The sequence below is a fragment of the Poecilia latipinna genome, unplaced genomic scaffold (assembly GCF_001443285.1).
Source record: "Poecilia latipinna isolate Pla-1442-1.1 unplaced genomic scaffold, P_latipinna-1.0 Scaffold1087, whole genome shotgun sequence".
NCBI lineage: Eukaryota > Metazoa > Chordata > Actinopteri > Cyprinodontiformes > Poeciliidae > Poecilia > Poecilia latipinna.
In genome coordinates, this window is record NW_015113703.1 from 144,731 (window position 1) to 163,062 (window position 18,332).

At 40.9% G+C, this 18,332-nt stretch overlaps 2 protein-coding genes across 2 annotated transcripts; both read left to right on the forward strand.

Moving 5' to 3' along the window:
* Positions 1 to 328: 328 nt before the first annotated feature.
* Positions 329 to 8,883, forward strand: hadhab (hydroxyacyl-CoA dehydrogenase trifunctional multienzyme complex subunit alpha b). The gene is made up of 20 exons (XM_015052122.1): positions 329 to 468; positions 1,446 to 1,487; positions 1,576 to 1,646; positions 1,742 to 1,875; positions 2,067 to 2,205; positions 2,284 to 2,403; positions 3,249 to 3,351; positions 3,492 to 3,614; positions 3,696 to 3,814; positions 4,956 to 5,012; positions 5,101 to 5,210; positions 5,298 to 5,432; positions 5,547 to 5,718; positions 5,831 to 5,917; positions 6,020 to 6,160; positions 6,790 to 6,858; positions 6,985 to 7,180; positions 7,292 to 7,406; positions 7,946 to 8,091; positions 8,187 to 8,883. The coding sequence occupies exons 1-20, from the start codon at positions 402 to 404 to the stop codon at positions 8,330 to 8,332; spliced, it is 2,292 nt and encodes a 763-aa protein (XP_014907608.1). The 5' UTR covers positions 329 to 401; the 3' UTR covers positions 8,333 to 8,883.
* A 1,116-nt stretch (positions 8,884 to 9,999) lies between these two features.
* Positions 10,000 to 17,114, forward strand: LOC106959502 (kinesin-like protein KIF3B). The gene is made up of 8 exons (XM_015052116.1): positions 10,000 to 11,797; positions 11,881 to 11,982; positions 12,061 to 12,183; positions 12,326 to 12,444; positions 13,335 to 13,451; positions 13,813 to 13,927; positions 15,082 to 15,254; positions 15,390 to 17,114. Exons 1-8 carry the CDS (start codon positions 10,388 to 10,390, stop codon positions 15,538 to 15,540), a joined length of 2,310 nt encoding a protein of 769 aa, XP_014907602.1. The 5' UTR covers positions 10,000 to 10,387; the 3' UTR covers positions 15,541 to 17,114.
* The last annotated feature ends 1,218 nt before the right edge of the window (positions 17,115 to 18,332 follow it).

The following is an 18,332-nucleotide window of genomic DNA, read 5'->3' on the forward strand; positions in this document are numbered from 1 at the left end:
GTTGTAAATAATTGACCTGGGTTGTAAATAATTGACCTGGGCTTTTCATAAGACAATAGCAAACTTGAAATAACTACAAAAATGAAAAATAAATAGATAAAATAAATTCAGGTTTTCAAAACAACGCAATGTCAAGAGCAGTAAAACGACGGCTCTAATTAATTTAAGAGGTGGTTAAACTGGGAATTTAAACAAAATCCCATAGTAAAAAGTCAAGCTGAACAACGTCCAATAAACTACGAGGTTATAAACTAGACCAACGAGATGCGGGGTTTCAACAACAGCCAATCAGCTTCTTGTCCGATGGCTCCGTCTCCGGAAGTAGAGTAATGGTAATTTGACAGTGAGCGAGTCCAGATAACAGCTTTTCGTAGCTCCTCAGACTGACCTCCGCTCCCAACATGGCTGGTGTTCGAGCTCTAGGTGTTCTCTCAAGATTGTCAACCAGACGATATGCTCTTCTCTCAGGTGGAGTACACCTTTTTTTCAGTGCTGAACTCTAACGGAAACAAAATCTGTGCGAAGAGTTATATTGGAAATACCGGGCTCTGCTAAGGTCTCCCTGTCGAGTAATTAGCCTGTTTGACTAGCTGCTAGCTAGCTCAAATCAAATATGTAGAGCTGCATGTCACAACACAATCATTTTGGCAGTCCAACGCATATCTTTATGAGAATCTATACAGACATTTCTTGCAGATATGATTTTTTAAAATAAAATAATTGTTTGAGGTTGCAGAATTTTGACTGAACTAGCAATGCTAACTAGCTCAATGCTAAGGAATCAATGGTGTGATGGCATCCGTTGTCGAAAAGAATACTTGAATTAGATCATTTAGTTTAAAGCAGTAACTCAATGCCGTTGGCGATTAAGTTTGGATAGTTAGAAGCTGGATTTCAAGCGCTGTGCCATTCATTCGCCATTGTGATAGCCACTGTCACTGCGTCTGGTAGGCGGAGAATCTAGGTGAAGGGTCATTCTCACATAGCACAGCTACGATCACCTGAGGTCAAGGCAGTCAAATCTAGCGTCTCAGATACCGTGTATACATTTATTTTTAAGTTATTAAATATAAAACTCGATAATGTTTTGAATGTGTGGTAAAAATAGCACAGGGACAAGAATAGATTCAGATATAAAACGTTAAACTGTAGGTAAGTTCATAGAGTTTTCAAAGCAATTTTGATTGAAAAAGCTGTAAAAGACATCTCAGTTTATATATATGGTGTTTAGGTGTAAAACTAAGAAAATTGCAGCATTTTAAGGTCTGACATTCTCGGTTAATCTGTTCCCGTTCAGTTTACAATAAAACATAAAGCAACTTTTCATTTTGAAAAAATGCATTTCTACAATTTTAGAAATAACTGCTAGAAAACTTTCTGCAAACTCAATAATTGTTTTTTGTTCAATTGTAATAATGTTCCCGTTCCACTGTTTCCCTTCTCAGGCAGTACTTTCCGCACCTTTTCAGTAGCTCCTGCCATGCTTGGTAATTTATTTTCTTTATACAGAGAATATGTGAATAATTTCCCCTCGATTACATTGAAACTAATGTGCTCCTGCTTGTCTGATTTCAGCCCGAACCCATGTCGACTACGAAGTCAAGAATGACGTCGCCGTCATTCGGATCAATGACCCAAACTCCAAGGTGTGAACTCGTTCAAGTTTAAAATTTAAGAACCGCGCGTCTCTGAGTTGCGCAGAAGAAATGTGACTTTTGTCGGTTCCCATGTCGACTTCTAGGTTAACACGCTGTCGGTTCAGATGCAAAACGAGATGACGGAGGTCATGAACGAAGTGTGGACCGACGACGCTGTGAAAAGTGCTGTTCTCATCTCCTCGAAGCCAGGATCCTTCATTGCAGGAGCTGATATTAAGTAAGTTTCCAGCGGTCAATAATGTTCTTTAAATATGAAAGATTGTCTCTGAAGTTGTCCTTTTGATCAGAAAACTCCTCCCACAATGCTCTGTGATCAGTTCTTGATAAATAAAATATCAAATTGAGTCTTAAGCAATATGTTTTTTGAATATATCGCCTGAAAAAACAACTTTGTTTTCTTTTTTTTAGCATGATCCAGGCCTGCAACACCGCAGAGGAGGTCACTAGACTCTCTCAGGCAGGGCAGCAGATGTTTGAACGGATTGAAAGATCTTCTAAACCCATTGTTGCTGCCATCAACGGTTCTTGTTTAGGAGGAGGCCTGGAGGTAGGAAGCATAACTTTTAAACCTTAAAGATATTCTTTAGGAGGACGGATTGTAATACTGTCATCTTTTCTACTTTAGCTTGCCCTTGCCTGCCAGTACCGAATTGCAACAAAAAGCAAGAAGACGGTTCTTGGTACTCCTGAAGTGATGCTGGGCCTTCTGCCTGGAGCTGGTGGCACACAGAGGCTCCCAAAAATGGTTTGTGTGGGAAAGATTTTCCAAAGTCTGATTTGCATTAAATGTAGATTTCTTAGGCATCTTATAACCTCATAAGTACACTCATTTTCCATCAACCATGCATGTTATGTTTACAGAATTGAGTGCTTTTCATTTTCACTGAAGTGTTGAGTATTTTAAGCTGGAAGATGAGCTCTATAGTTAAACAGAGTCCAAAAATGCCACTTTGTTTTTCACAACATCATTTTCTGTCTTTTAAATAATTTTTTTTTTTTTCCATTTTTCTTAGAAGTTTCTTTAAATACTGGAATATTGGAAAAATGATCATTAAAATCAACAAAAATAGAGTACATGCTTATTTGAGATTTAGATGTTGGTAGGAACTTCCCAATCAGGATTTGTTTTGTTTTTTTGTTCCATATACATATTCATATATGTAGGAGCAGGCATGAGCCATGAGTCACAGTCCAAAACTTGATAATAAACTATTATTGTAGTATCTATTTTTCCTGATGGTCAACAAACCTCATTGCTCCTTCAGACACTCATTGAGGAAACTGAAAGAGCGAGTAATCTCTTTTAGTTTTTCACCAAGAATGATGAAAACATTTAAATTGTGTCTGAAAACCCAGATCGGCTGCCTCACCTACTGCTGAAAGTCCAGCAGACATTTTTAAAAACGCCTTGGCATCAACATCCCTGATCATCACTCCTTAAATGTAACAAGAAAAATATTTGTATCTAACAACAAAAGACCCAGAAATATTCTAACTGTGATTATTTTTCTCTAATTATTTAGAAGTAATTTTTTTTTAAAAAAACTGTCTCACCTGTTAGTAAAAATCTGCTGTTGTTGTGACCTGTAGCTTGGTCTTCCAAGTGCCTTCGACATGATGCTAACAGGAAGAAACATCAGACCAGATAAAGCCAAGAAGATGGGGCTTGTCCACCAGCTTGTTGACCCACTAGGTAAAAGTCTGCTCTTTGTTTTAATTCTCTAAAGTTTTGAAAGCTTTACTGGTTTCGTAAGACTTTGCCTTTTCCTTTCCATCCCTGAGTTGGGACGATGATTTATGTTTTGTTTTGTTTTTTTTTTGCTCATGCTCCAGGGCCTGGGCTGAAAAGTCCAGAGGAGAGAACAATCGAGTACTTGGAAGAAATTGCTGTTGAATATGCCAGAGGGATTGCCAACCAGAGTATCTCTACTCAGCAAAAGAAAAGCATGATGCAGAGTAAGTTCTTTTCCCTTCGTTTGGTGTTTGAATCTGATGTTTTCTTTCTTTACAAATGGAGTTATTAATCTCCGTCCGCAGAAATTCAAGACTACGTGATGAGCTTCGAGTTTGTACGGAATAAAATTTATAAAACTGTCCACGATAAAGTCATGAAGCAGAGCAAGGGACTTTATCCGGCACCGCTGAAGATCATTGAAGTAAGTAAAACCCAGTTTAGTCCCCAACAGTCTGCTTCGTCTTTGAATACACATAAATGTCTTTATATTAGTGTCAATTCTGATAAATGGTAAAAGTTAGAATCTAATGATAAAGGCATCAATCATTTGACCAGTTTTTTTTTTTTTTTTTATCTGTAAAATTCTGACAACCCGATACACATTTCTATACACATTTCTATTGATTCTGGTTGTTTATTTGTTTTTAAAGAGCTGTAATGATCATAATTCAAAATGTTTTTACTTCCTGCATAAACTGAACATATAACTGAACATTACTGTAAATTTCTTGTAAGGTAACATGAAAATTACAGTGCTGCTCGTCTCTCCACCACTGCAGTAAAATCCTCCAGGTTGTGAGATGAAGACTTTTACACGCCGAGCACAACTGGCATGTTTCATTTCCTCATTAAATGCTCATTTATGCCTCCTTCTGCATACATAAATGGATCCATCTGTTTTGAACGTCGTCAAGCATCACTGCCCCAGTGCTTTAAATGTGTGTATTAATTTGCGATGACTGGAGAGCAGTCCAGGGTTCACTTTCAAGCTCAGAGGCAGATTTTAGCCAATAGCTAACATGGCGCTAGTGGAGAAAACCTTCATTATGGACATTCTCAAAAGGCGGCACCGCAGGAGATGTAGATTTTTTTTTTTTTCTTCCAGATTCAGAGACAGAGAGAGGGATCTCATCATCCAACGTCGCAGTTAAAGCTGCAGTATGGAGCTTTTACAAAAACATGTTTTTAAAATATTTATTAAAGCTGTCACTATGTTGTGACGGCATAATACGAGACAGGTAATCTGTGGAAAGATTGAGTTCGCTGTGTACGGCGGTTCATAGGGAGAAGGCAGAGGAGCTTGATTTTATTTTATTTTTCTCTCATATACTGTCAAAAAATAGTGACTGTTTTAACAAAAAAAATGAAAATCTTCTTATAAATGTTACTGCACCTTTAAATACAGTCTTGGTGATATTTCAAGATAAAGACAATTACTAAACAATAATGCTTTGCTTGCAGTTTGCCCAATTGTCATCAAAAAACAGTTTTTCTTTACAGCAACCAGACTTTAAAAGAAAAGAAGAAACATCTTTATCTTTATTTTTTCTTTATCGTTTCAGTGTGTGAAGAGTGGAGTGGAGGAGGGCCCCATTGCTGGATACTTGGCAGAGTCTCTGGTAAAGTGTTGTTGCATCATTTGCACATTTAGTTCTTACATTTTTTTTTTTTGTTTTGCTGAGCATCGTATCTCTTCATTTGTCCCAGAACTTTGGTCAGTTGGCACGAACCCCAGAATCAGCCGCGCTGATCGGCCTGTATCACGGTCAGGTGGCGTGCAAGAAGAATCGCTTCGGAACCCCGGCGAGACCGGTGAAGTGCGTGCATTTCTGATTTCGGGACGGTTGCTGGTGATGACAAAACTATTTGCAGTAGAAGGTGACCTGCTTTCTGTTTATTCCCAGAACTCTTGCCATTTTGGGAGCAGGTCTGATGGGAGCGGGCATCGCCCAGGTGACCGTGGATAAAGGCGTCCACACAATCCTCAAGGACACCACGGTGGAAGGACTGGCCAGAGGAGAGCAGCAGGTTTTCAAAGGGTCGGTGCAAATCTCACGTCAGGAGGCTCAGAAGCTCATCCGACTTCTGCAGCTTTGCAACAATCTTGAATGTTATTAAATGCTATTAAGTTTCTTTATATATATTTGAACCAGGCTCAATGACAAGACCAAGAAGAAGAGCATCACCTCCTTTGAGAGGGACTCCATACTGTCCAACTTGACCGGTCAGCTGGATTACAAGGGCTTTGAAAAGGCCGACATGGTTATCGAAGCCGTGTTTGAGGACATTAACATCAAGCATGTTGTCCTGAAGGAAGTTGAAGCCGTACGTGTCGCGTTACTCGCTGAGACTTTACTTTTTTCTTTCTTTTTTTTTAAACACTTTTTGGTAAGAATCCAGCAACATTTCAGCTAATCCTTTCCCCGTCTGCCGGCAGGTCATCCCCCCTCACTGTATATTCGCAAGCAACACCTCCGCTCTCCCCATCAAGGAGATCGCTGCTGCCAGCAAGAGACCAGACAAGGTTGGATCTTGGAAATTTTGCAAATAGAAACTGGAAAAAAAAAACAAACAAGAAACATTTGATCTGCAAGAAGAAAAGCTGAATAACTCTCTCCACGCTCAGGTGATTGGAATGCACTACTTCTCTCCGGTGGACAAGATGCAGCTCCTGGAGATTATAACCACCGATAAGACCTCAAAGGACACGACGGCGTCCGCCGTGGCGGTCGGCCTGAAGCAGGGCAAAGTCATCATAGTCGTTGGCGTGAGTTTTAGGGCTCTGGCTGTCTCCTGTTTCTTTCAACATTAGACGGGTTGCTTGAAATTCAATTAGAAAGTGCTTGATATTCAAAATGCACAGTTTGGTAATGAAGCTGTAGTAAAGTATGGGAGAAAATACTTTCCTTACCAAACGATTATTTATGTTGTGTTTAAATATTTGATTTGATCAGGAAGGTCATTTACTTTAACACAAACAGATTTGTTCAGCGTAAAGAGTATTTATTACTGCTAATGGCTCAGTTAGTCATTGGTCTGTGTATTGGCGATTATACATTAGTTATTGAAATTGGGGGACTTTTTTTTTGTTAAATTGTGTTTAGTTCACATCCCAGATAATTTTGTGACAGAATCTTTAAAACATAAAATGTTGTCGTATTTTAGCTTTACTTTTGTAGAATACTATCATAAGACATTATTAATCATAGTAATAAGTGATGTCATATAGTACTGAATTGAAACTATCCACTTTAGATCATTTGCATTGGTGGGTCTGGAAAAGTTTGAAAACTTAACTTGAAAATGAATTTTGAGGGGCGAGGGGGGGGAATTTAATAATAAAAAAAATCTTGGTTGTTTATATTCACAAGCACTTTGACTCTAATTTTTCCTCAGGACGGACCTGGATTCTACACAACCAGGTGTCTGGCTCCTATGCTGGCAGAAGCAGTGAGAGTACTTCAGGTTAGTTGTTGCTGCAAAAATCCAGCTGTGACGTTTCTCTTCACAGATACCGCAGAATCCGAGTGAGAATTTCATTGCTTCTGCCATAACTGTTTTGCGCCCTGTTTAATTTTCGCTCCCACGCAGGAAGGCGTCGACCCCAAGAAGCTGGACGGACTCACGACAAGCTTCGGGTTCCCCGTGGGCGCCGCCACACTGGCCGATGAAGTCGGCATCGACGTCGCGGCTCACGTGGCCGAGGATCTCGGCAAAGCGTTTGGCTCCCGCTTTGGTGGCGGAAATGTGGAGGTTTTAAAAACCATGGTGGACCTGGGATTTAAAGGTATGTTTTTGTTTTTTTTGGGGGTGGGGGGATTTATTGTTCTTGTTTCAGTTTTGATTTATAAATGCTCCTTTTTGCTCACTTTTTAAATAAATGTTCTTAACTCTGAAGGACGGAAATCAGGAAAAGGCTGCTACATCTACCAGCCGGGCCGCAAAGGCAAAGATGTCAACCCAGATATTGGAGACATTCTGGAGAAATTCAAAATCACGCCAAACCCGGCCGTGTAAGTCATAACGAAACTATTGTACATGCAACAAGTGGAAAATAGCCAATGTTATTTTATCTAAAGGTGACAGTTTGACTCCAGTGGGTAAATCTGGTTACAACATGCATTCAGTTTTGTTTTCGGATGGATAAAGCCGGCTGACATTAAGCCTCTTATAAAATCCCCAACTTAAGTTGACTTCAGTCAAACATCCAACTGCAATTTTTGCTGTTGGATGTTTGAGAGCGAGGTTTGTGCCAGGAAGCCGGCTACTTTAAACTAATAACACATTCTGCCAGTAAGGGCAAAAATAAACATTTAGTCAGAATTAAGTTGAAATATTTTTCAAGGAGAAAAGCTAATTTAAGCAACTGGTCTAAATGCATAAGTTCCACGTAGCTTTACTACTTAACCTGCATCTTTTCACAAAACCAAAGCAGCTATTCTGTTGCTAGTTAGAGGTCAGATATTATCTAATATCGACGCTGTGAATTTGTCTGTGGGTTATTGTTTAAACTCTTGCTGATAAAGTCGTTTCGCTTGTGGATGTTTTGCAGTTCGTCCGACTCCGACGTGCAGTACAGGCTCGTTTCTCGATTCGTCAACGAGGCGGTGCTGTGTCTGCAAGAGGGCATCTTGAACAGCCCGCTGGAGGGAGACATCGGCGCCGTGTTTGGACTGGGATTCCCCCCCTGTCTCGGCGGTTAGTCAACCGATCCCCGTTGAAACATACACAAACGTATATCCTTTATCTTGTTTACGCGTTTTGAAAAATATCCCTCTATCCGACGCCTCCAGGGCCCTTCCGCTTCGTGGACACGTTCGGCGCCGACAAGCTGGTGGACAAGATGAGGAAATTTGAAGAAGTGTACGGGAATCAGTTCACTCCATGCCAACTCCTACTGGATCACGCAAAGGATTCCAGCAGGAAATTTCATAAGTGACCGACTTGCCAGTAGCTCCTAATAAACTTCAGTTTGCCACTTACAATGTGCCTAACATCGATTAGTGGGGAGGGTGAACATGCTGACGGTGCACTTTGACCGGTTATTAGGTGCAGCTAACCTAAAGCGATGCTGTCTGATGCAATAAGTCCCAACCTTCACGACAGTTCTGATTTTTCACTTTTGTGGTGACAGAAGTGAAATCCCACAGATTGCATGTATTTTAGCTTGGTGTGCCTAATAAACTGGCAAGAGTGTGCAAAATGACGGCAACGGTGGAAGGCTGTTTTAATATTTTTACATGAATGTTCATTTGATGTATAGATTAAGGGGCGTATGGACATCAGTTATTTACACATTGCATCTGTAAAGACATTTGCAGAAGAAGAAGCGTTTCCTGCTGCCAAATGACTTTAATATCCATGAATGTTGAGGTACATAATGATTCAGCAAGTGTCTTGTTTTTCTTTGTACATTAAAGGTTTTCTTGCTTGGTATGGAGAAATATGTAAATGTGAAGCTACAATAAAAATGTTATTGATTAGCCTTTGGTTTTGCATATGAAGTTTGTTTGTTTCTTTTTTGGACAGAAGTTTCTCGGGGTTAAAGAAAGAGCTGCTCACTAACGGATGTAAACAAACCTAAAGATGGTTTCCTTCAGTGAAGTCTTGCTTTTTACCCTCAACACATCAATTTAAAACTAGCTGCATATGGAACAAATGCCAGTTTTGAAATATGATTATCACATTTCATAACCTGAACTTTGCAAGAACTTTTTAGTGGTGGTCTCTTTTTCTTTTTTTTTTTTTAAAGTAGAATATAAAACTGGATTTACACTATAAATCAGCTACACACTTCAAAACATTCAATATTATGCAAAGAGATTTGAATTGGTGTTCTTCAGTTGCATTTAAAATTAAATATAGTAAAAATATTCTAGTAATTCAGTTCAAAATGTGTTTGTGTAGGTTTATTATACAAATTGATATATTTTAAACTGTTAAATGGTTTTTGCCTCACATTTCTATAGATTTTATAGTTATTCCTACTGTTTGTGTGATTTCCTTACACCAGCCTGTTTTCATTCCACTTAATTTTCCATTAATCTTTGGAAACTGCGCTGTGTGACCGACCAGCTACTTTAGCAATGACCTGCTGCGGCTTAACATAGCAAAGCTTTTCTATATTTAAAATAGTCACTGTTAACAGAAGAGTAAAGAGGTTGGTTTTAAAAGCTGTTTTCACTTCACAAACGGAATTCCTTAATACAATTGTTTAGATGTTTGATTAGTTGATCAGTGCAAGTTGTTTGATCTGACGCGTTTAGTTAAATGCGTCAAAAAAGGAGAAATCTGAAAAGGGGGGATAAATACTTTTTTAACGCAACTGCATCCGAGTTTCTCTTTTTTGTTTTAATTACACCTAAAATAAATTAGCTTTTCAATTATTATGATTTAGTTGGATGTACCTGTAATGGACATGAAAATGGACAGAAAATTGGTTATTTAATTGGGATTCCTCCTGATAGATATAAAATGTCTCTCCCTTTTTTCTTTCTTTTCTTTCTTTCTTTTTTTTTCGAAAGGTGTGTTTACAAATCATTAATTTCCACAATGTGATCATGAGAAAATCCAGCTCAAATCCAATTCGCTGCGCCAGGTCACATGTCTGGTCTCCATTGTCCGCAGAGCAGGGTGTGTACAGCGGGGATGCTGCGTGGTCGGAGGGGGGGGGTAGCTGGCTGGCTGGCTGGATGAGCGGGTGTTTTCCCTTCAGCAGCATCCTTATTCCGTCTCTCCTTCCATCGCTCGCTTCCTGGGAAGATGCCCGGGACGGAAGAGATGCAGCGCGGGGGTGATGAGAAGCGGCCCGGGCTGACTTAGACGGGGCGTGTCTGTCGGTTGTTTTTGCTGCTGTCATCGCCGCTGCACCTGCGTGGAGGAGAGGAACGACTGACTCAGCTCCGGAGAATGGCTATGTAACTCGGTGAGGGACGTCAGCGGCATAAACACTAAATGATCGAGAGAGAGAGAAAGAGAAAGAGAGGGGAGAAAAATGTCTGCGGGCAAACACTGCGAGGCGGTCAGGGTGGTGGTCCGCTGCCGGCCGTTCAGCAGGAGAGAGGAGACGGCGGGGTGTGAGAACATCCTAGAGGTGGATGACAGACTGGGGCAGATCACCATCAGGAACCCGAAGGCGCCACCTGATGAGCCGATGAAAGTCTTCACGTTTGACTCGGTGTACGGCTGGAACTCGAAGCAAAGGGACATCTATGACGACGCCGTGAGACCTCTGGTGGAGTCTGTGCTCCACGGCTTCAACGGCACCATCTTCGCCTATGGGCAAACCGGGACTGGCAAGACCCACACCATGCAGGGGGTGTCGAAGGACCCGGAGAAGAGGGGCGTCATCCCCAATTCGTTCGAGCACGTCTTCACCCAGATATCCAGAAGCCAGAACCAGAAGTATCTGGTGAGGTCGTCCTATCTTGAGATCTACCAGGAGGAGATCAGGGATCTCCTGTGCAAGGACAACAACAAGAAGCTGGAGCTCAAAGAGAATCCGGACTGTGGGGTTTACGTGAAGGACCTGTCTTCGGTGGTGACGAAGAACGCCACCGAGATCGAGCACGTCATGAACATCGGAAACCAGTCCAGGTCGGTGGGCTTCACCAACATGAACGAGCGCAGCTCCAGGTCCCACGCCATTTTCCTCGTGACCGTAGAATGCAGCGAAAGAGGCCCCGACGGCGAGGACCACATCCGCGTTGGGAAGCTGAACATGGTCGACTTGGCTGGAAGCGAGCGCCAGAGCAAGACGGGCGCCAAGGGGAAGCGTCTGAAGGAAGCGGCCAAGATCAACCTGTCCCTCTCCGCACTGGGGAACGTCATCTCGGCCCTGGTGGACGGGAAGAGCACCCACGTCCCGTACAGAGACTCCAAGCTGACCCGCCTGCTTCAAGACTCTCTGGGTGGCAATGCAAAGACGGTGATGATCGCAACAGTGGGGCCCGCTCACAAGAGCTTCGACGAAACCCTGGCGACCCTGAGGTACGCCAGCAGAGCCAAGAGGATAAAGAACAAGCCTCGGATTAACGAGGACCCCAAAGACACCCTGCTGAGGGAGTTCCAGGAGGAGATCGCACGCCTGAAGGCTCAGCTGGAGGAGCGGGGGATGCTGGCAAAGGAGAGGCGCCGGAGGAGGAGAGACAGCAAGAGACTGAGCAAAAGCCTGGTGGGTATGGAGGAGGATATCCTTTGCGAGAACGACGGAGACGTGTGGAAGGCGGCCGAGGAGGCAGAAGAAGACGGGAGGCGCTGCCTGATTGAGGGGGGCGACTGTGCCAAGATCCTGACCTGCCAGGGCAGCGGTGAGAAACTGAGGAACCTAAATCTGAACAGAAGAAGTCTGGGGGACATGCAGTGGGATCAAGACGCGGTGGAGAAAATCATCGAGAAATACAAGGTGTTTGATTAAGCCGATAAAACGAGACACGAGTTAAACAAAAAGGAATGAGCACGAATAATTTACTGTGTTTTTGTTCGCAGGCCATGGAGAGCAAGCTGTTGGTCGGTGGAAAGACCATCATTGATCACACCAATGAGCAGCAGAGAATACTGGAGCAGAAAAGACAAGAAATAGCGGAACAGGTAAACACTGCTCAAACGAAAACACACCCCTGCGTCGATCGAACGTTTGCATTTAATCTCAATTGCTCGGTTTCTCAGATACGGAGAGAGCGAGAGATCCAGCAGCAGATGATGTTGCAAGATGAAGAGACCTTGGAAATCAGAGAGACGTTCTCCTCCCTGCAGCAGGAGGTGGAACATAAGACAAAGAAGCTGAAGAGGGTGGGGCACAATCTCTAAAGAAGTTGCCCGTTATCCGAATAGTTGTAGGCGCTGAAAAATAACGCCTGCAGCCGAACTGAATCGGTTCAAATCAAGTTTGTTTTGCTTGATGATAGTAATTTTTTCTATCCACTTTCTGCAGCTGTTTGCTAAACTCCAGCTGTTGAGGGGAGAGATGAAAGACATCTTTGACGAGCACGTCACAACCCGACAAGAACTGGAAGAGACTCAGGAAGAACTAACCAGAGAACTCAAGTACAAGTAAGACATGATCACTTTTGATGCTTTTGCACTTTTACAGATCTTTGGCCTGCATGTGTGCAGTCGGGGGTGGGGGGGGGGGAATCGGTGGGTGACCCTGCCCATCGCCTTTGACACACCATCCCGATGGTGATACATTGTGTTTTGGAAAGCTTTTTGTTTGTCAGGGACAGAAAACTGATCAGAGTTGATGATGTGAAGATGGACAGAGCGAAGTATGGGGCAGTCCTGAAAAAAAAAGAAAAACAGAGACACTTGAGACTGGGATGGAGGCTCACCTTCCTGCAAGGACAGTGATGGTGAAGATCCAGACTGACTTACAATGGAATAGGTTTAGATCAGTGCATATCAGTGTGTTGCAAAGGCCCATGGACAATGTGTGGAAAACTTGTAGCTGGTGTAAAAATCAATACATTTTTTTAATCGATTGAATGTCGTAAAACAATAAAAGACCCTTAAACGTCCCCTTTAGTTTTGTCCTCTGGGAATAGTATTTAGCGTCATTTGATACTAGGCTTTATACTAAATGAAGACACCTTAATAGTTTCCTTCTGCAGGTAAAATAATAATTACCTAACAGCATTTAACAGGGCCGTACTTCTTAAAATCATAACTTTTGCTAATGAAAGTCTGACTTTCATAAAACACTTTTTTTTCCCAATAATAACTTGCTTGTACCCAACATAACATCCATTGCAACTGATTGGCATTATACTTAAGGTCTGCAAACCAAGCTTTGATGTAATTATCTTGATAGATTATAAATACTGGTACAAAATTGTGAATATTGTTGATTAGATAATTTTTTTGTTGCTGCCTTATTGTTTGTTTTTTATTACGTTTGCACAAGTTTTGTCACTTTGGATGGACATTTATTTTGTATTTTGCAGATATCTTCTGATTGAGAATTTCATTCCCCCCGAGGAAAAGAACAAGATCATGAACAGGCTGCAGTTCGACAGCGAGGAAGATCAGTGGTGGCTACAACCGGTTATTCCTTCAGAGAGGTCAGTAAATCAATTGCGCATCGATCTCGTCCCATGCCACTGAATCCACTGAAACTACAGAGTCATGCAGGGTGTGTAAATCTTTTACCGAGCGTGATGAAAGTCAAAACCATAACAATCCTTAGAACCGCTCGTTGAGTTCCGAGCCTTGTGGGCCTAAACCTCTCCCGGCATTAAAAAAAAATGTGTCAAGCTTGTTGCAAAAATTGAAATTGTCTCCAATATCACAAGATGTAAGTCGAAACTCCAGTAGTGCTCTTTTGCAGAATCAGTGCGCCATTACGACACCGGATTATTTTCGTTTGTTTCCAGAGGATCTGTGTCTGAGTCTAACCCCGTCCTCTCTGATGTGTTCTCCCAGTACACCCACTCAGGTCAAGAGAAGGCCTCTTTCTGCTGTGGGATACAAGAGGCCAATCAGCCAATATGCACAGATGGCTGTCGCCACCGCTACTGGGACCCCATTTAGATACCAGGTCAGTGCTCAGATATTTACACCACAAGGCCAGATGGCAGACAAGGAGCACTAGAAGGATCTTACGGTATTGCTATACCATGTTCAGAGCAGCCTTGTTTGTGAAATGTGAAGGCCTCAACAGTCTGTATGCAATGTTGAACTGTTTTTTTGTTTTTTTTATATTTATCTTAAAAATAACTGGTGCTCTGGCACAGCAGATTTTGATTCTGCTTTAATACAGATGCTATACATTCCATTGCAAAAAATATTGTCACTGTGTAAACGGGTTTAAAGTACCGTATTTAAAAAATCTGAAAAGTGTGGCATGCATTTGTATTGAGCCCCCTTTGTTCTCATACCGCTAAGCTAAACAAATACCAGTGTGACCAACTGCTTTCAGAAGACATCCAATTCCTGAGCGGAGGCCACTTCTGCCTATTTTAATCGAAACAAGAAGCTCACCATGCACACTGTAAAAACACGGTGGTGCTAGCATCATGCTGTGGGGATGCTTTTCCTCAGCAGGGAGAAGGAGACTGTTCAGAATTGATTTTAAAAAAAAATCGATGGAAGTAAATATGAGTAATATTGGAAGAAAAATTGTAAGACTGCAGAAAACTTTCTACAGGAAAACAACCCTGAACATACAACCAAAGCTACAATGAAATGTTGGCTTGATGTGTCTTGTCAAAGTCCAAGCCTAAATCCTGTTTGGGATCTGTGACGTTCGCATCCATACATCCATCCAGACTGATTCATCTTGAGCTATTTTCAAAGAAAACCTGTAAAAGAAAAAAGAAAAGAAAAATGTTATTTTCTGATTGATGAGGACATATGAAAAACATGCAGCCTTAGTTAAACTGACAGACAGTGCTACAAAGCGCTGTCTCAGTGGAGAATACAAACCCATGTGAAATCATATGAAACCCAAACACTGACGTTTGCAGTTGAAAAGTAACCAATTGTGTAAAAGTTTAAGGAAAATTAATATTTTCGCACGTAAGTCATTATAAATAATTTAGCCTCCTCACATGCATTTGTGACGTTCTCAAACTCTGCACGCTTGACTTTCGTCAAACAATAATCAGCTCAGCGACGATCCTTCTGTTCCCTGATATTATCGAAAACAGTCACTCATAATTGCACTATAAGCAGTGTCGTCTGTTCTTACAGGCAGAAAACGTAATGCTGCTGGAGTTAGACATGTCCCCACCGACCATGTTCACCTTGAACCTAAACGGCGAATGCCTGGAGAGAGCCTTCACCCCCAGGCTGCTGCCGGATCTGTCGCTGAATGTGCGCGCAAGAGGCGCGTCTTCTTCAAGGGTCAGGAAGTCCCAGTCCTGGTAAGTGAAGGACAGAAAACAGAGAAATATTTAATTCAAAATACATAAATGAGCTGTATCGCATTTTTGTGGTGGTTTTTTTTTTTTTTTTTTTTTTTTGCAGTTACAGATAGTTTTATTTTCTATGGTCTGCAGGTATCAGGCGCCACAAGCTGCATCCGTCACATCGTCCTCATCCTCCACTATTCTCACATGTGAACCTCAGAGCTGCTCTCCCTCTCCCAGACGAAGACCGTCCTCTGCTGCGTATCTTTCTTCGGGAGGACCGGTCCAAACGATCCCCTGATTTTCTGTCACATTCTGTCCGCTGGCCTTAGTTCTCTTTATGTGCCCGGTTAGAGATGGAAGTTAAGGAGGATCCATGCGTATTAATTCATTTTTGAAGCTGAGTTTATTTAAAAAAGTAGAATAGTTTAACTCAAGATGTTCTAATTTCTTAGTTTCAGCATGTTATTATACCTAAGCTTTGTTTTATTTGACCGAGTGATTTTTATTTTGCATCTCTTACAGTCATGATAAAAATGCAAGTGCTTTTATGCGTAAGTAATCTCAGATGAAAATGATCAAATACTGGTCTTTTCACCCCTCTGCCATTTTATTTTTAAATTATTATTATTATTGCCTTTTGGGTACAAAATGGTGCAGTGTACTGCAGGATGTCTTTGTAATGACAGAGGGATGCTTTTATCCCTCTTATTTGAAAACTACTCCCAAAGAAATGACTCCAGAAAACACTGCTTTGCAGAATGGGGTCGCCTAGACCCATTTTAGCTTGTTGAGGCGGCGAAGGGGTCAGATTTCAGAAGAATCAGCTGAGCTATACAGGGATCAAACCACAATCATTGGAAAAGGAAAGTAATCCAAATTCAATTAAACTTTACTTGGGATTTACTTTACTTTAAAAATGTTAAAATTGTTTGATCAGAAAAATTATGCAAACAAAATATACGACCAGACAAAATATTTTATTGTTTAATTGGTAAAAGTATATCATAATACAGATTTAATGTGCATTAAATGTACCTAAATAACTAGTCATCAGAAAGTCTGATCTCCTCTATTAATCATTGTTATCTATAAGCAATTAGGAATGATTTTGCACGGTGACCAAGTGGAAAGGTACTAATTGTAATCTTAAAGAAGTAATTGTTGCTATTGTCAATCTTAGAAAGATATAACAGCGTTTTCTTGACAAAAAAAAAAAAAAAATCAAAACACAATGACATAGCTGAACAACTCGTAGTATCTGGAACAATGCCTTTTAGATGTGTAACTGTTAAGCATGGTGGTGGAGAGGTGATGATGTGGCCTTGCTTATTGACATCACATCTCAAGTGTGCATCCGAACAACCCACAAAACGTCTGGAATAAAATATATTCTTGCCTTAAATGCTCCCAAAAAGAAGAAAAAAGTTGCGCACCTTTCAGTAACTCTTTGTAGCAATGTTTTTAAGATGCACTCAGTGCTTTAGCATTCTGTTTTAATATTCATAAACAGAGTCGCTCATCTCAGATTGTATTAACCAAATTTTTAGAGCCAGTAAGCTTTTTGATTGATTTTTTTTTAACGTATGGTTATTAAAATCTTAGAATTGAAAGTCTGCATGCTCACACAGTTGTAGACAAAAGAAAAGATGGCCATGTCTCTGCCAAACACATCAAGGCTGACCGAATGGGAGAACATCCTAACGTAGCCTGTGTGCTGTACGATGTTTTGCTGTGGTTTTTGGGCTAATGTAATTGTGAATCCAAAATGTGAAAGAAAGCTTGCAGTGCCGTCTTGATTAGCTGCCTTACTTTTTCATGATTGTGGAAAGTCGACTTGCTTACATAACAAAATAAACACTGAATAGTCTCGAAGTGCTTATTTTGTCATTCTTCATTCAAATCTGTATTGCACTTCTCTTAATGACTCTCATCATAGTTGCAAGTAACAGTTTGTAAAATCACAGGTTGTCTCTTACCGTGTCATGGTCTGTTTTTCTATTGATTTCCTTGCAATTAATTTAATTCAGATAAAACCTGCTCTCTCAAAAACACACTTCCCTCCTCTCACAACTTTGTTGGCATCATATAGCACATTGATCAGAGTTTTTCTGAGTGCGCACTTGTGTGTTTTATTTTTTTCCTATCTGGTCACTTGCCTCCCTTTCCCTTGTTCCAAAATGTTTTGCCTGTCTTTGGTATGGCTGGAGCAAAATGGCGGAGCACTATTTAGGAAAGCTGCATTGGTTTTTAGGAAGACTTTGCAACATAAAATGCCGTGGAAGTGGTTTGAAGTTCAAAGTAATGTATTAAAGTTATTAAAAGTTCAAATTAATTCAAGAAAATTTCAAGTTATGTTCTCATTCTCTCTCTTTTGTCTGTTTACATACACATATTACTGATTAGATCTGATTGGTGAACCTTCACATAAAGTCCAGTTCAGGCCAGAGTCACACCCCCCGATTTTGTTGGGTGAGGATACAATGCATTCGACCATAAAATATTTAGTAAAGCTGCAGTTATTGTATGTGCTTTTTATGTGACATCCACATTTTAATAAAATTGATAGGTGGTGATATGTCAATTTCTGTGGACTCAATGTTATAGGTACCATAAGAACCATCGGTCACATGGTCATATAATAGGGATGGGATGCAATGTAAAAAAACAAACCAACTAGAGGATTTCTTAGTCTTATTTAATTAGATTTTGCTTGACAACTTAATAAATGACATGTGAACTTCGACAGTAACAGTAGATTTTCTTGTTTTGTTCTTAGGTCGTGTGCTGTTGTAACTAATGTTAGTTTGGTGTCTATACAAGTAGGAACATGCTTGCGTTGAGGTGATACTGTAGGCTTGCTCAATACACTCTGCCTTGTGCATCTCCCGGACAACTGGCAAACAAATGTTAGGTAAATTATTATGTCCCACCAAGCTAGGTTTTTTTGTTTGTTTTGTTTCTTTCTTCTCTGATTCAAAATCAAAACTCCTAGTTAATAAGTTATTAATGCATTCATTTCAAATTTAAGTGAGTTCACCTCAATGATTGATTATTTATTTTTTGAGATTTTGACACCTCTGGACTTCCATA

What these genes read in the sequence shown, in the direction of transcription:
- hadhab (XM_015052122.1), top strand. Translation starts at nt 402, where the DNA reads ATGGCTGGTGTTCGAGCTCTAGGTGTTCTCTCAAGATTGTCAACCAGA. An exon ending in TCAATGACCCAAACTCCAAG is followed by an intron (nt 1,647 to 1,741) that starts GTGTGAACTCGT and finishes GTCGACTTCTAG; the next exon opens with GTTAACACGCTGTCGGTTCA. An exon ending in ATTGCAGGAGCTGATATTAA is followed by an intron (nt 1,876 to 2,066) that starts GTAAGTTTCCAG and finishes TCTTTTTTTTAG; the next exon opens with CATGATCCAGGCCTGCAACA.
- LOC106959502 (XM_015052116.1), top strand. Translation starts at nt 10,388, where the DNA reads ATGTCTGCGGGCAAACACTGCGAGGCGGTCAGGGTGGTGGTCCGCTGC. An exon ending in AAATCATCGAGAAATACAAG is followed by an intron (nt 11,798 to 11,880) that starts GTGTTTGATTAA and finishes TTTTGTTCGCAG; the next exon opens with GCCATGGAGAGCAAGCTGTT. An exon ending in GGACCCCATTTAGATACCAG is followed by an intron (nt 13,928 to 15,081) that starts GTCAGTGCTCAG and finishes CTGTTCTTACAG; the next exon opens with GCAGAAAACGTAATGCTGCT.